The sequence below is a fragment of the Ursus maritimus genome, unplaced genomic scaffold, assembly GCF_017311325.1.
Source record: "Ursus maritimus isolate PB19 unplaced genomic scaffold, ASM1731132v1 scaffold_23, whole genome shotgun sequence".
Lineage (NCBI taxonomy): Eukaryota > Metazoa > Chordata > Mammalia > Carnivora > Ursidae > Ursus > Ursus maritimus.
The window spans coordinates 33,211,607-33,227,732 of NW_024424786.1; the positions used below are offsets into that span (position 1 = coordinate 33,211,607).

The 16,126-nt window shown below is 36.0% G+C and overlaps 1 protein-coding gene across 1 annotated transcript; it reads left to right on the plus strand.

The window, feature by feature from the left end:
• The first annotated feature begins 8,268 nt into the window (after positions 1–8,268).
• Positions 8,269–9,201, plus strand: LOC103666214 (olfactory receptor 8I2). Its single transcript, XM_008694231.1, has one exon. The coding sequence runs from the start codon at positions 8,269–8,271 to the stop codon at positions 9,199–9,201; it is 933 nt and encodes a 310-aa protein (XP_008692453.1).
• Positions 9,202–16,126: the final 6,925 nt, after the last annotated feature.

The window sequence follows — 16,126 nt, forward strand, 5'->3', positions numbered from 1 at the left end:
GTCTTATAAGTTCCATAGGTATTGTGCTGGTGGATACTAAAAAGTTTATTACTTATGAATTTTAAAGACCTGAACATGGATGGCTACTTTTTTGGCACCATGTTCTTTTTTCAGAATCATAGAAATTTATAATTGAATGGAACGTTATCATCTGTTCTTCTAGTGAGAAAGCCAAGTACTGAAGAGAAGGAAATGCAACTATATGTTATATATGCATTTGGGCTCATTGCTCGTTGGGTAATTAGTGGCAGTCTGAATTTCAGTCCCGTTCCCTTATAACTGTACATGATATTACAGAGCAATTTGTTTTGCAAGCTAGTTAAGATAACTAAGAAAGTCTGAGAGACACATTCATACTTTTTTTAGACGTGAGCATTTTATATCTCACTGAAGAAAAATAGTTCTTTTTCTGAATGTCCTTCAAATTTCTAAAACCCAGCATTTAAAAGTAATCTCACCACTGTCCCTGCACCTCATTTCTATTCTTATACTATTTTTTTCTGGACAAAAGTATTTTCGTACATTCAATCACACTAGTCAAATACCTAGCAAGTCAGCCAGATTCATCTAACTTACTTTATTCAAATATTTATTGTACTAAGTATCACTGACTCCAGTTCCCAAATACCCTTAAAATCAGTTTCCTTTTCTTCACTAATCATCAGTGCTGCTGTCTCAGTTCAGGCCTTATGTTCTCAACCCTAACTATTGAAATAGTCTTCTGACTTCTTCCATTGCTTCCCTACCTTCACTGTGTCTCTATTCTTATCTCAGAAAAAGGTTTTGGTCATAATTCTTTCCTTAATGCCACATGTATTCTCTCGTTTTAATAATTTATACTGATCTTTAATCATTCTCAAGGTCCAAGAGCAAGAACGCCCATCTTTCTAAAGACTTTCTTTAGAGAAAGCTTTCCTTGAGAAAATTAGTTGATTTCCTCCATTGTTCTATCATTGCACACTGTATTGTAAAAATGGATTGTGAACTTTAGTTTTTACTCTTCATTCCTCTTCTGAGCTGTTTAGTCCTGTAAGGAAAAGACTGCATCCTATTCAGCTTCATAGTTTCAGCATTACTGGGATAGTGATTATCACAATAGCAGGTATACAATATTTACTTGTTTAATACATCAATAAGTAAAGTATTTCAAAGAGTGTTTTTGGTTTTTGTTTGTTTTGGGTTTTTGTTGTATTTTAACGTATAATGTAATGGCATATTTGATTTTGAGGAATTCATAAAAATAAATTCTAAATTAAGAGCTTTTCTATCTAGTACAGTTTAAAAAAACCAGTCACGTATAGGAGTGAGGTTTTCAATAATATTAAAGGGATGGTCATATAGATAGCAAACAAAAGTAGAAGGAAGTATTCTTGATGCCTAGTAATGAAATAAATCCCTAATAAAATAACCTTGCATTTACTGAGCTCTATTATATATGGAGCTTGAAAAGATATAAATGCTCAATGGAGGCAAGGTTTTATGATGACATTGATGATTAGGGACAATCGTCCTTGAAACTAAAATTTGTCAGACCACTCTAGAATGCCTCCCACTAATATGTAACAAAAAGTTGTAAGTTTAGTCCCAAAATAAACTCTGGTTATTTAACTAAAGGAAAAAAGATAATAGTTATTCTGAATTACTTTTAAAAAGAGAGAAATCATGATGAATGTAAAGTCCAATGAGGAGAACACAGTTTAATAAACGTGGGTGTATAGATATAATAGATAATCACAACCTCATTTATAATAAAGGAATGAAATAAACATTGATTGAACATCTAGCATATCCTCAATAGTATACAAGACAGTTTGAATATAGTATTTAAATCCATCTTGACAGGGGCGCCTGGGTGGCACAGCGGTTAAGCGTCTGCCTTCGGCTCAGGGCGTGTTCCTGGCGTTATGGGATCGAGCCCCACATCGGGCTCCTCTGCTATGAGCCTGCTTCTTCCTCTCCCACTCCTCCTGCTTGTGTTCCCTCTCTCGCTGGCTGTCTCTATCTCTGTCGAATAAATAAATAAAATCTTAAAAAAAAAAAAAAGAAAAAGAAAAAAAAGAAATCCATCTTGACAAACACATGAGGCAGGTATCACTATTGTCATTTTGTAGACATGGATGCTGAGGATTAAAGAGATTAAGACATGTTCACATGGTCATAAAGTAGTAAATGATATGTCAAGACATAAACTCAGAATTATGGTTCCTAAATCTAAACATTTTCAACTATAGCACAGTCTTCATCCGAAAAGTTATAATTACAGAGACTTAGAAATTCAAAAGCATCAAAAATATGTGTGACATATTCTTACATGAAAAATATGGGTGCACACATAAAAATAGAATATGTCCAGATTCTGGTTTCCAAATACCATCCTCCCATAAAAGATGGCAAGATTCCTTGGAGAAGTAGTTGTTTCTGGAGCTGAGTCCAGGAAAATATAAGATGAGCCTGGAGCTTATTGCACTGCCAGAATGTAAGAGGTGAGAAAAAAAAAAAAAAAGTCAAAAGTATGACCAAAGAGCAAGTGTACAGGAGCTAATTCCATGATGGTTCCATAGCAGACCTGGAGCAATGTGAGCAACAAAATAAATGATGGTAGTGTTGGATGACCCAAAGAAAAAGTAATTACAATGAGTATATATTCATATAACTAGGAACTAAATAAATACCCAGAGAAGAAAGAACAACTCTTCCTTACAGAATAACTTCAATTAAAATATGTTGAAAGGCCCTTTCATGAAGGTGGCATGAAAGGTGAAGAAGGAAGACCCTTACTCCTCCCGAAGCTGAAGCCAAAGCAAAGGCTTTGAAGGCCAAGAAAATGGTGCTAAAAGGCATCCACAGCCACAAAAGAAGATCCGCCATCACCTACCTTCCCATGGCCCAAGACACTGCTCTCTGAAGGCCCCCCAAATATTCTCCAAAGACCTCCCCCAAGAGAAACAAGTGTGGCCACTATGCCATCATCAAGTTCCCCTGACTACCGAGTTAGTCATGAAGAAAATAGAACACAGCAGCACACTTGTGTTCATTGTGGATGTCAAGAGCAGCAAGCACCAGATCAAAGAGGCTGTTAAGAAGCTCTATGACATCGATGTGGCCAAAGTCAACACCCTGCTCAGGCCCGATGGAGAGAAGAAGGCATATGTTCCAGTGGCTCTTTGAAGATAATACTTTGAATGTTGCCAACAAAATTGAAATCATCTAAACTGAGTCTAGTAGGCTGGATCTAAATCTAAATCTTTTCATCAAAATAAATAAATAAATAAATAAATAAATAAATAAATAAATAAATAAGTTAAGTTGAAAGAATGGGGAAATGGAAATTTGCTACAAAAACAACATAGTAATACTTGGTAAAGGAAACATTTTGATGGGTGCCCAAAGGAAAAAATGGAATATTTACATAGTCTAAATTACCTTCCCCAAGTATATATAAATTATAAAGAAAAGTCCTAGCTTTGTAGTGAAAAAGTCCCGCAGACACCACATTAAATAAGTGATCAAGTTTAAATCACTAGTAATATCACTCCTTGACATCATGCATCCCCAGAGACGATGAAAGGGCAAACATACCACCTCTCTGGCACTTTTCCCTGTAATGAATTGCCTCAGTTTAAGCACAAGAAAAATATCAGGTAATCCTCTGCAAAATGCTCCATGAGTAATCTTGACAAGTGTCAGTCATGGAAGAAAAGGAAAGACAATGGGAAAGTCGCAGAACACAGGAGACTAGAGAGAGATGGCATTAATGCCGGCATGTTGTTCTGGATTGGATCCTGGAATAGAAAAAGGCCTTTATGGTAAAACTGGTGAAATTGAAAAAATATGTAGGTTAGTTAATATTATTGGTTCACTGTAAATTTTTTTTAGTGGCAATAATTGTATTATGATTAAGTAAGATGTTAACATTTATAAAGTTTACCCAGCTTTATAGTACAACTCAAAACTCCATAAACCTAAAAGTATCTAAATAAAATGCTAAATATAACTGATTAACACCTAGAACTCAAAACGGGCTAATAAGCAAATATGAATTCAACTGAACTGGCGTTTATTAAATGTCCACTGATCCTATACCGTGGTCCACCATAGCCTATAGGCTCACCAAATATCAGACTATCAAAGAACCGAGCCAAATTTTGAACCTTGAAAGAACCAATGAACTCTAAGTAATGTGAAAGCAGAGACAATATCATTCTCCTCTTCGCAGTCTGGCACAAAGCATAATGTACACACACCTCAAAGATGTTGCATGTTCAGTTCTAGGCAATAAAGTCAGTCAAGTGAGTTTTTTGATTTCCCAGTACCTAAAAAATACGTCTGCATTATGCTGTGTCCTAGTAAGTGTGTAATAGCATTGGTCTAAAAAAAGCAATGTGCACACTTTAATTTAAAACTGCTTTATTGATAAAAATGCTAACCATCATCTGAGCTTACAGTGAGTCTTTTTTTTTTTTTTTTTTGTTGGTGGAAGTTTTTCCTTAGTGTTGTTAGCAGCTAACTGATCAGGGTGGTGGTTGCTAAAAGTTCGGGTCACTGAGGCAATTTCTTAAAATAAGATGACAAGGAAGTTTGCTGCATTAATAGATTCCTCCTTTTACAAATGATTTCTGTGTACCATGTGATTCTTTCTGATAGCATTTTACCCGCAGTAGAAATTTGTTAAAATAGGAGTCAACTCCCAAACCCAACTGAGTGTACGTAATATTCTAAGTCCTACATCATTTCCATAGTCTTCATGGCTTTTTCACCAGCAGTAGATTCCAATGCAATAAACCATGCCCTTTGCTCATTCATAAGAAGCAATTCCTCATTCATTAAAGTTTTATCATGAGATTGCAGCAATTCAAACATAATAATGAAAACGTATGAAATACTGCAAGAATTATCAAAATGTGACAAAGAGACATGAAGAGAGCCAATGGTAATGGAAAATGACCCCTAAATCTTGCTGACACAAAGTTGCCACAAATCTTCGATTTGTTAAAAATGAAACAAAACAAAAAAACAAACTGCAATATCTGTGAAGACCAATAAAGTGACAATAAAGTGAGTCCTGTCTGTATCTGTCATTAAATAGCTGCTTAATGATGAGTGGATGGAAAATTAAGTTTTCAGGTATACATCCAAGTCTTTCAAAGTTGTTGTTTTTTTCCAAGATACATAGAAGAGCAAAACCAAAAACGTACTTGATTATCTGTAAGTGCTATGGTGCATACATAATAGATTTTATTCCTTCTTAAGAGTCTCTAATGTGACAAGTAGGATTAGAAATGCATTTTTCCCTCTCCCAATGAAGACTCTGTCTTGTTTCATCACCATAATACCAAACCCCTTTTAAAGATAAGTAAAATGAGAGACTGTAAGAATTACAGGAGGAAAACAATTTAATTAGACAAGTCTGTGAAGTCCTTCAAACCTGATGTTTGTCAATCATCCGTGGACCTGAGGCATTTTGAAAAATTTACTTTTGGGGGTCTGATCCTACTAACCCAGAATTCTTTTTTAGGAGTGTGACCCAGGAAGTTGCTTTAAAAAAATAAACAAACAACAAATGGGATAACGATGTGAATTGAATTCCTATCAGCTGATCATGAAACTGAGAGTAGAGTTTGATTTTTTTTTTTTTTCATTTCAGGTTTCTCTTATATTTTCCTCGATGGCATGCTTGTTCTCAGTCAGTGATTTTGTGTATGTGTCATTGATCACAGTCAGCTAAAAATCACTAAGTGCCTGCATTAAACATAAATATGTAGATGGTTTGTTGACATCGTGGTAGCATAATTTCAATATATAATAATATCATTTAATCAGTAAATAGGAAATAGTCTACAGTAATCAGTAAATAGTAATCAGTAAATAGTAATCAGTAAATAGTCTACTTCCCCTTGCTGGGAGGGTTGTCTAGGAAGCCCAGGCAGAGGCAACAGTAATCTGATACTCTCTAACATTGTGTATCTCACATATTTTTATAATGTTTAGTGTTTTAGAAAAGCTTCATATATATACATATGCATGATATATACATTATAACTACATTATATATATTGCACTATATATAATATCACATCATATATGCTATTATGTATATGATTATATATTATATCACATCATATTATAATACCATTGAATATATTATTATAAAAATATTTTAATATATTTAAATATATCATTTATATTATATAAACATGTATCATGTATATATTACATATATGTTAATAATATTTTAAAAACCTGATTTTGAAAGCTATATCAGTTACATTTTTCAGTATGCCTATAGCCATTTAAACTGAAATACACAAAAGGAAGGAATATGTATTTCTGAAAATTTCCACTGGAGATGTATCTCAGGCAAATTAAGAATAGACCTTGGGGTACAATTAAAATGCAAATCTCAAGAGATGCTAATTGGCCAATTTCTTTATGATACAAGCTTGAGAGTTTGAGGAACAGATGCTACTATGAGAAGACTGTTAACACAACTAGATTTCTGAAGATAATCCTTTGTTCTGACACTGCTTTAGAAATATATGAAGAACAAAACTAATCCTGAATATGAATCTAGGTTTCTGCTAAAACATTAGATTTTAATTCTCAAGAAAGCACATAAAAATAAACAGTTATCTTAGTTCATTTGGCTGTTTTTTTCTACTTTATCAATGGAAGGTAATAGACCCATTACCTAGAACTGTCCCCAACACCAGCTTTTTTCCCCTCAACTCCATAATATTAATAGAGGTCTATTATATAGGAAATATAGCTCTGGGCTAAACCACAGCAACAGATCAAAGCCATCGTATTAACAATTCATGAGATCCAGAACTGTGTATGAGGCAAAGGTATGTCGAAAATTAATGGTGAATTTGGTGAGTATTGCATGTTTTCTCCTGTCCTCTGATAAACCTAAGAATAATTGGAAGACGGCTCACAGAGGTGTCCTTTGGATAACTAATTCCCAGGTAAGTTTAATCTTATCATTGTGTGTGTGTGTGTGTGTGTGTGTGTGTGTGTGTGTGTGTGTGTGCGTGTGCAAGTGTGTGTTTCTCACACTGAAAATCTTTTCCTTTTTACATGCCTGCATCTTCCAGTAAGCCTTAAGAAAAGTGCTTCTAATAACAGGCAAGACAAATGCCTTTATTGATTAAATGCTTGTTAAACGAATTGGTAAAGAATAGAGGCCCTTGCGAAGGTGGGAAACACTAAATGATTAAGTCTCCTTGCATGAACATCAAGTCCCTCTGGGTCACTCGCGTGGCGTGTCAAACATCTGAACCACACTTGGCATTAACCATCATATTTACGTTGACTGAATTAGGCAAATAAGTTCTCTGATTTTCTTGTAAGAGCACCTTGCATTTTAACATAGCAAACCACATTTATTTTACTATTTGTAGTCTTTTTATTCTTGACTTGCAACTACTGTTTTTGGTGATGAATGGACTATTGCTCGATGTCACTGATAACCACATGCTTTATGTTGGGAGCAAACATGTTTGCTGAATGCGTACACAAAACAATTTGACTATATTACACACGAACTCATGTTTGGCCTTAGCTAGCCAATAGAAAGGGTATGTGACAGAAAAAAAAAGTATAAAGAATTTAAGCATTAACATATAAAGTAAGCAGGATATTATATATATATATTTTTTTTTTGTTTGTTTTTGTTTTGTTTTGTTTTCCCCCTTACAACATTTAACAAACCTTTATTGAGTCCAAGAAATGATCAGATGTGCCCATCTGAGATCTTGTTACGCTGCTAAAATGACCCCGTAAAGTGTCTGTTAGGTGCTGACAAATTAAGACTGCCACACAAAGTATCAATAAATTCACAAATCATAGAACTTCCTCTCCTAAATAAACTTTATATTTTCTAAAAGTATCATATAATTAACTCCAGTAGATTAACTGCTAGGTGTATAATTCAGGGCCCAATGACGGACTGAGGTAGGAGATTGTGTATCTCAGGAGGAATCTCTTCCCAAATCCTTCCAGATAGCTGTCTCTTAGAGAGCCACCAATCCCACGCAATTGTCAACTTGGAATTTTTTGTTCATGTCTGCCAGTTCTATTAAAAAAAAATGGAACATCATGTATAAATTCTCCATTAACTTGAGGTCACCACGTGTGTGCTTGCCATCTTTTACTCTCTCATTACTGGATTCTAAGTCCACTCCGATGATTCAGTCTTGAAGTTTGCATCATTCTCTAATTTTTGCTACTGTCATTCAGCAGGTAAGTCAAAGGCCTGCCTTGATACAAATGGCTGGGAACAATCTCACTGAGGTGACCCTCTTCATCCTCTCTGGATTTGCAAATCACCCTGAACTACGAGTCGGTCTTTTCTTAATGTTTCTCCTTATTTATCTGTTCACTGTTTTGGGAAACCTTGGCCTCATCGTGTTAATCAGAATCAGCTCTCAGCTTCACACACCAATGTACTTTTTTCTCAGCAACTTAGCGTTCATTGACATATTTTATTCGTCCACTGTAACACCCAAGGCACTAGTAAATTTCCAATCCCAACAGAAAACCATCTCTTTTGTCGCCTGCTTTGTTCAAATGTACTTTTTTGTGGGTTTGGTGTGCAGTGAGTGCTTTCTTCTGGGATCGATGGCCTATGACCGCTACGTAGTGATCCGCAATCCCTTATTGTACCCAGTGATTATGTCCCAGAAAGTGTGCAACTGGCTGGGAGTCCTGCCATATGCAATAGGCTTCACAAATTCTCTGGTCTCAGTCTGTGTGATAAGCAGCTTGGCATTCTGTGATTCCAGCATCCGTCATTTCTTCTGTGATACCACAGCTCTTTTGGCCCTGTCCTGTGCAGATGCCTTCCGCACAGAAATGGTGATCTTTGTGTTAGCTGGGATCACACTTCTCAGTTCCCTGCTCCTCATCACGGTCACCTACACGGCCATCATCTCAGCCATCCTGAGGATCCAGTCGGCCGCAGGCCGGCAGAAGGCCTTTTCCACCTGTGCGTCCCATCTCATGGGCGTAACTATCTTCTACGGGTCCCTGATCTTCACGTATTTGCAGCCTGATAACACGTCATCCCTGACCCAGGCACAAGTGGCCTCTGTCTTCTATACCATTGTCATCCCAATGCTGAATCCTCTGATCTATAGTCTGAGGAACAAAGATGTGAAAAATGCTCTCCTAAGAGTCATACGTAGAAAACCTCTGTCATGACAAATCTGTGTGTGTTACCATAAAAACACACTTGGATGGCTTCAGGCATTGGACTGCAATCAGGAAAATCATAGAGTAAACTCAAAAGGCTTACCGTTAACTAAATGATAACTTAGAGCCTTGATATTTGGGTGGTGAATTATTATTTAATTTATTTATATAGAATACTGAACTAGCATATTAGGAGTTCATGTCGGCATGTAGATTATATATACCAAACACCATGGCAACACACACTGGTTAATATAGAAAATCTCTTGACCATGTGGATTAGTTTTGCCACAGAGTTAAAATTTTGGTCATTTATCTGTGAAACGTGAGCTTTGAGGACAAAGGAAAGTGGTGTTTATGGAGTATGGTCTCTATCAAACGCAGCAGAGTTTAATTTCTAAAAAAAACCGTAAAATGCTTCCCAAATTTCAAACATTTGATAAGCATTTCTTTCTCTCTGTGTGTGTGTGTGTGTGTGTGTGTGTAGATAAAGCACCAACTATGGCACAATTCCCAAAGCATTTGGAAGTATGTTACAGAGATTCTTGCTTTTCCAAATCAGGCAGAAATGCTTGGTGAAGTCTATGGTATTAGAAGGAGAAACTGGGTATTTATTTTGTTTTTCCTTGAAAAGAGACCCTCTTTAATGGACCCCCCCAAGCTTTGTTACAAAATGACCACTGGAAAGATGTGTCCTTCGGTACTGTCTTTATTGTGAATAAATCACTGAGCAGTAATCCAAGGAGCTGGCAATCATGTTTAAAATGTATGTTGAAAGGACCTGTAGACAAATTTGATGAAGCACATATAAGAAAATATGTGTGGTCTGTAATACTTCGTTCTGTCCAACAAGAACGTAAGCTCTTTCAGAGAAGAGTTTGCTTATTCATAATTGTGCTCTCCACATTTAGGAAATGTATCATGTACAAAATATGGAAGTAAATATTTTCTTCACTGTCTATTTGCTGGTGGAAGAACAGCAATCAATACATCCAGGTACAACATTCTGCCTTTCTCCCATTTCCATCGTTCTTGGGTAGAATCTGGGTAGTCATTGCATATTGGCATTCAAAAATTATTAGCTTAGTTGAAAATTCTATTTCTAGAATTCTTTCAAAAACATTTCTTATTTACATGCTAAAATTGGCATAGTAATTAACAGATATATTTTCTATCAAAGGACTTTTTTCCCTCAATTGTTAGGATATGGAAATAAGTATATGCAGAATCATACTTGGCATGTATGATTTTAAATAATTGGAGTAAACACATATATCATACATCACAAACCTCTTATTAAGAAAATCAGGTTTCAGTCTTTGGAGTGGCTGATGGTAATGTATGTGAAGGGATCTGTATGTGCATATATATACATTTGCTTTTCAATTTTTTTTTTAAAGATTTTATTTATTTATTCGACAGAGATAGAGACAGCCAGCGAGAGAGGGAACACAAGCAGGGGGAGTGGGAGAGGAAGAAGCAGGCTCATAGCGGAGGAGCCTGATGTGGGGCTCGATCCCAGAACGCCGGGATCACGCCCTGAGCCGAAGGCAGACGCTTAACCGCTGTGCCACCCAGGCGCCCCGTTGCTTTTCAATTTTTAATTTTCTTCTCTGATCTGTATTACTAGGGTCTGACTCCTGCAAACTTCATTTTACAATGCAACATTTTATTCTACAAACTATTATAAGTGATAACTTAAGAAACATACTATGCTTTAATTTATGGACCTACTAAGACTACTCTCTGTCTCATTACTCATTCCCTTTTATTAAGCCTATGTGAGATTTTTTTTTTTCCTTCTAAGCACAGTGTCTGATTCAGATTGGTGGTTCTGAAGATTTTTCATTGCCATCATCACAAACTATTAAAACGATTATATTTCCCTTGTTTTCACTCTTTCCACGAAGGATTTTCATTCATGCATTCTAAACACAACGCTCAATTTTTTATAATTGTGTGGCTTTTGCACATGACTTGTATTTGCCCTGGTTCTAATTGTATGTTATTTTTATCTTCACTTACACTGCGTGTGTATGCTGCTATAAATAATTTCAAGATTTAATATTTATTTACCATTAATAAAACTATATATCCAATTGCTCTTTTATATTAGTGTTTTCTTGCTGATCTCCATCTTGGAGCAAAAACATGTCACACTTTTCTTGCTCAAGATAAGAAGTAGAACTATATTTTATTTGTCCAAAATTATGATTAGATGTCCATCTATGTTTTTTGATATGTTCTTCATATTTGTTGCTAGTATACCTCCCATCATTCGTTCCTCCAGCTGCTTTTTGTACCTTCCCTCTGGACCCTGTAATACACATCTTTTCACAATGGGCCACGCATATCTTTGTCTTTTCTTCAGTGCTTCTTTCTGCCAGACTCTCCAGAACTTTTGCCATTGACCAATCCAGAAAACCAACTCCGTAATCTCTGGGACTCTGTCCCAGAAGTGATCATAGTATGTTTAATTTGCCAGTTATCTTCTTCTTTAAAAAAAAATATGGTAGAAAAAATTATTCTATTTAAAATATGTTTGATGTATCAGGCTTCAATATAAAAATACTGAGTGTTCTTTTTTTTATTTTCAGACTGTTAAACCTGGGGTGCCTTTGTCGCATTCCTGTTAACTGGGTATATTCCTTGAGCGTGCATTCTATTTCGCTGCCTTTAACATACCTTTAGTGTCAAAACAAAAAATCATAAGATTATTCTTCTTAACTTGTTTTATTTTAAGAAATCTTACAGAAATTCCTGAAGAAACAATACATTACTCAATGAAAATAAAACATAGTGAATGAAATTGACTTCTTGATATCAGGTAAAGTTAGAGTCACACTTGTGCTCATACACAAAGATTAGAGCCTTATTCAGAAAGAAATGTAAATACTGTCTGATAATTGGAGAAAGTAGTGTAGAATAAATCGGGATTCTGCACTGGATATGTCCCTTTCAAAATGGGTAGATAAACTGCCTAAAAATGACTAAAAGACAACAAGTAAGAAAGGAAAATGCATTTCAGGAAAGGAAACTAGAAATAGTCGTACTATGGTGTATGAAAATACTAGAGAAAATATAACTGATTTTATATTTATTAAGTGTAATACATTCTAAAAAGACAAAGACTATCAGAGGGAGTCAAAGTCAAAGTGCAAACTCCCTGATGTTTATAGCAGTATTATCAATAATAGCCAAATTATGCAAAGAGCCCAAATGTCCATCAACTAATGAATGGATAAAGATGTGAGATATATATATATATATATATAATGGAATATTACTCAGCCATAAGAAGGAATGAAATCTTACTATTTACAACGACGTGGATGGAGCTAGAGGGTAGTGTGGTAAGCAAAATAAGCAGTCAGAGAAAGACAAATACCATATGATTTCACTCATATGTGGAATTTAGGAAGCAAAACAAATGAACATAAGGGTAAAAGAAAGAAAAAGAGAGAGAGACAGTGTGTGAGAGGCAAACCAAGAAACACTCTCAACTACAGAGAACAAACTGAGGGTTCCTGGAGGGGACGTGGGTGGTGGGTGAGCTAAAAAGGTGATGGGGATGAGGAGGGCACCTGTGATGAGCACTGGGTGGTGTATGTAGGTGATGAATCACTAACCTCGACACCAAAAACCAGTATTACACTGTGTGTTAACTAACTGGAATTTGAATAAAAATTTGGAGGAAAAAAATATAAACTCCAGTATATTTTTACATAATCTTTACCAAAATAAAGTGATGTAAAACATTAGGAATGTAACTAAACCAAGGGAGAGCTTGTCCAACCAATGCACAGCAAACCAATAAAAACAGACCCTGAGCCTTTGCAGTAGAGAAAGATAGGCTATTATTTCTTGGAGTGGTGCCACCTAGGAGAACAAGGAGCTAATGCTCTAAAGTCCCAAAGACCGTGATGCCTTGCAAGTGAGGGTTTTTGAGGGCAACATTTGTGGCAGTGATCTCCTGAGTAGGTGAATGCATTGACTGGAGGTCCCTGAGGTCATCCTAGCAACTGTTCTGGTGCTGCTTCATCTGGTCCTTTGGAAGTCGCTTCCATTTCAAGAGACTCAGAATCTGAAAATATATCTTTATGTTAGAGTTCATTAGGTGCACCTGAAGATTCTATCCCTAGGGTAATGCTAGTTAACTACTTGTCCTACAGGTTCCTTTGAATGATAAGCATCTTTATCCTTTGAGTTTAGGCCTACGTGTTCCTTGAGTGGTCCCATGCCTGGGGTTCATATAACCTCGTGTTCATTCTTCCATCTGAACTGACAAGATGGACCTCGGCTTTGGGAAGAAGGAACTAATTTTGCGGAACGTTATTTGTACTAGTCCATTTGCCTGAAGCTCACTTCCTCCAGATATTTTTGCGGATATCTACTTCATTTCTTTCAGTGTGACCCTATCACTGAAGACTTATCTGAAAAAAAATATTATTTTAAGAGAGTAAGTCCAACTGTCTCCAAGCACTCTCTTCTATTTGTATAAATGTCTCCCTCTTTGTTCCAAGAAGAAGAGGGTAACTAAATCTCTAGAAACTTCTGTGAATGGAGAAGGCATAGACTTAAATCTGCATAACAACCAAACCCTTATTTACTGTGATTTTCCTGGTAACTGCTGTGGGAAACAAAGGCAGAAGAAAAATTATTGTATGATTTTAAGTTGGGAGGGGGCTAGGGACAGCTTAAGCTTCTAAGGAATTTTGGAAGCAAGGTTTTCAGGACCTTGAGGGGGCTAGCAATTATTGGGAAAAGGTCATTTATTACTGTCTAATAAAACCTTAGTCATGAGACCCTTCAGATGTAGATCAGTGGGCCATATGCTTGGGCAATGTGTATCTTAGAGAGTACAGATAAAGGAAGTTTCTAAAGGAATTTTATATGTTAAAGTAGACTTACAGGGGACTGGGGGTTGGATTAAAATTGCCTTTTGCCCTTAACAAAGTATCAACATCTAGACAGCTAAGTTACTAGAGGAATGTCCCTCTGCCTGTTTAATGGACTTGTCAATAGGCTGTAAGGTAGTAAGGAAATTTAATTATTTTTCTTCTGCCTTTAACCTCCTATAACTGGCCTCCACCCCTAAAATCTTTTGTCTTTAGCAGGAGATGGAACTTAAGGTGGTGACTTGGGCCACTTGAGGTGCTAATTTTCCTGGTCATCTTGATACCTGAAGCTGGGTTCACTTCTTGGTGGGTGTTGAGCCAAAAGACACAAGGAAGCCAAAGAGTAGAAAGGAAGGGTTTTATCTGCAACAAGTAAAGGAGAACATTGCGAATATTTCCCAGAACAGTGTTTCCTAAAACAACAAAACCTGGGACGTTTTAGGCTAAGGGTGCATGCATATTCAGGAAGGAACTTACACAATGGGGAATTCAGCATAGAATTGGGGAAAAAGTCATCTTAAGGTGATAGAGTCCCGATCCTGGTTGAACAAAATTCAGGGAGGGCAGACAAGGGTTAGTGTCATCAATTCTCTGGCTTCAATTAGTCCAGTTTTTGAGTGCTCAAAGAGGTTTAAATTCTGCACAAATACCTCAAGAATATTCTTTGGTTAAGAAGTGCTGGTCAGGCATAGATCACAATATGACCAGGGCCTAAAATGATTTTTCTTATGTCAAGAAAGCTTCGTCTTGTTTCTTTATTGGGGGACCCATAACTCTTTCTGCTTATAATTTCCCATGTATACAAGACATATACAGGTTGTTAAACTTTTGTTTTTCTTTTGTTAGTATGTTTTTTATTGTAGGAGGAGGTGGTTGTCTCAACCAAGAATCTAGAAAAGTAGAGGGAAATATTATTTTTCCTTCCCCACAAACATAATACAGGAAATACGATGATAAAACTTAGATAACAATTGATGAATTTGAGAGCAAGAAAAAAGAAAAAGCTTCTTCATTGTCCCAGTAAAAAATTTAGAGCATCACGAAGGAAAATCAAACCATCAGGCTCTTCATTGTGTGGCTTCTAAGGGAAAAGGCAACTATTTTCTCAAACCCAACACAGCTGCATTTAGTCCTTGAACTTTTGTCTTTGGAAACATGCCAAGCAATCTTCCTTGGAAATTGGTCCACAGGGATGACCATACATCAAATTATCTTAGGTCCCCAGTATATGAGGTGGCCAGGAATGACCAGGATTAAAAGCAGGACTTACTCCGCTCTGCTTATGTTCACTGTAACTTCCTGGTATTCTTCTTAGAAATAATTTCCTGGCAAATTTTCTATTTGATCAGGACCTGAACAAAATTTCTAGGTTGATTAATTTTTATCTCAGAATAAAACAAAATGAATACACTAAAATTTAAAAAGAATTTATCTAAAAAAACCCAAATATTATATCACAGAAATTTTCGACTCAAATGGTTATCAAATTTGATTTGCGAGCAACCTGAGGTTGACAAGCTACTAGGCAGATAATATTGGAAGGTTTTCTTTCCTCCAACTTTGGTTCACAGTAAGTATTATTCTCTCAAAATTAGAAGTCTGCATACACATGTCATTTAGATCTTACCCCAAATAATGCCAGGATTTATGAAATCAGAAATATAGACTTAACGGAATCAGGGTCTATAAATAATGAACATATTTTAGAAATTTAATTTTGAATGATCAGGTCAGGACAACTTCATATCTTTTGGAAATTAAAACTAATATGTGGCCTGTAATTTTATTGTATCTTACTAAAGTCTCCTAAATTTAAAATTTGTCATTTGTATTAAATAATATTAGAAAAAAGGACAGTGAATAATGCACTAGAACTGTTTTTATATCAACATGTGTTATGTATCTAACTTTTTCTTCAGGTTTGCTGAAATTTATTATAAACAGGAATATGTATTATGTGCATGTTTTCTGGAGTCCGTCTATCTTGGTAGAATCACAGTGCCAACACTGAGTAGCACTGACTCTGGATAAGTTAC

Bases quoted from the DNA above. Each gene is read 5' to 3' on its own strand.
- LOC103666214 (XM_008694231.1), top strand. From the start codon at position 8,269: ATGGCTGGGAACAATCTCACTGAGGTGACCCTCTTCATCCTCTCTGGA.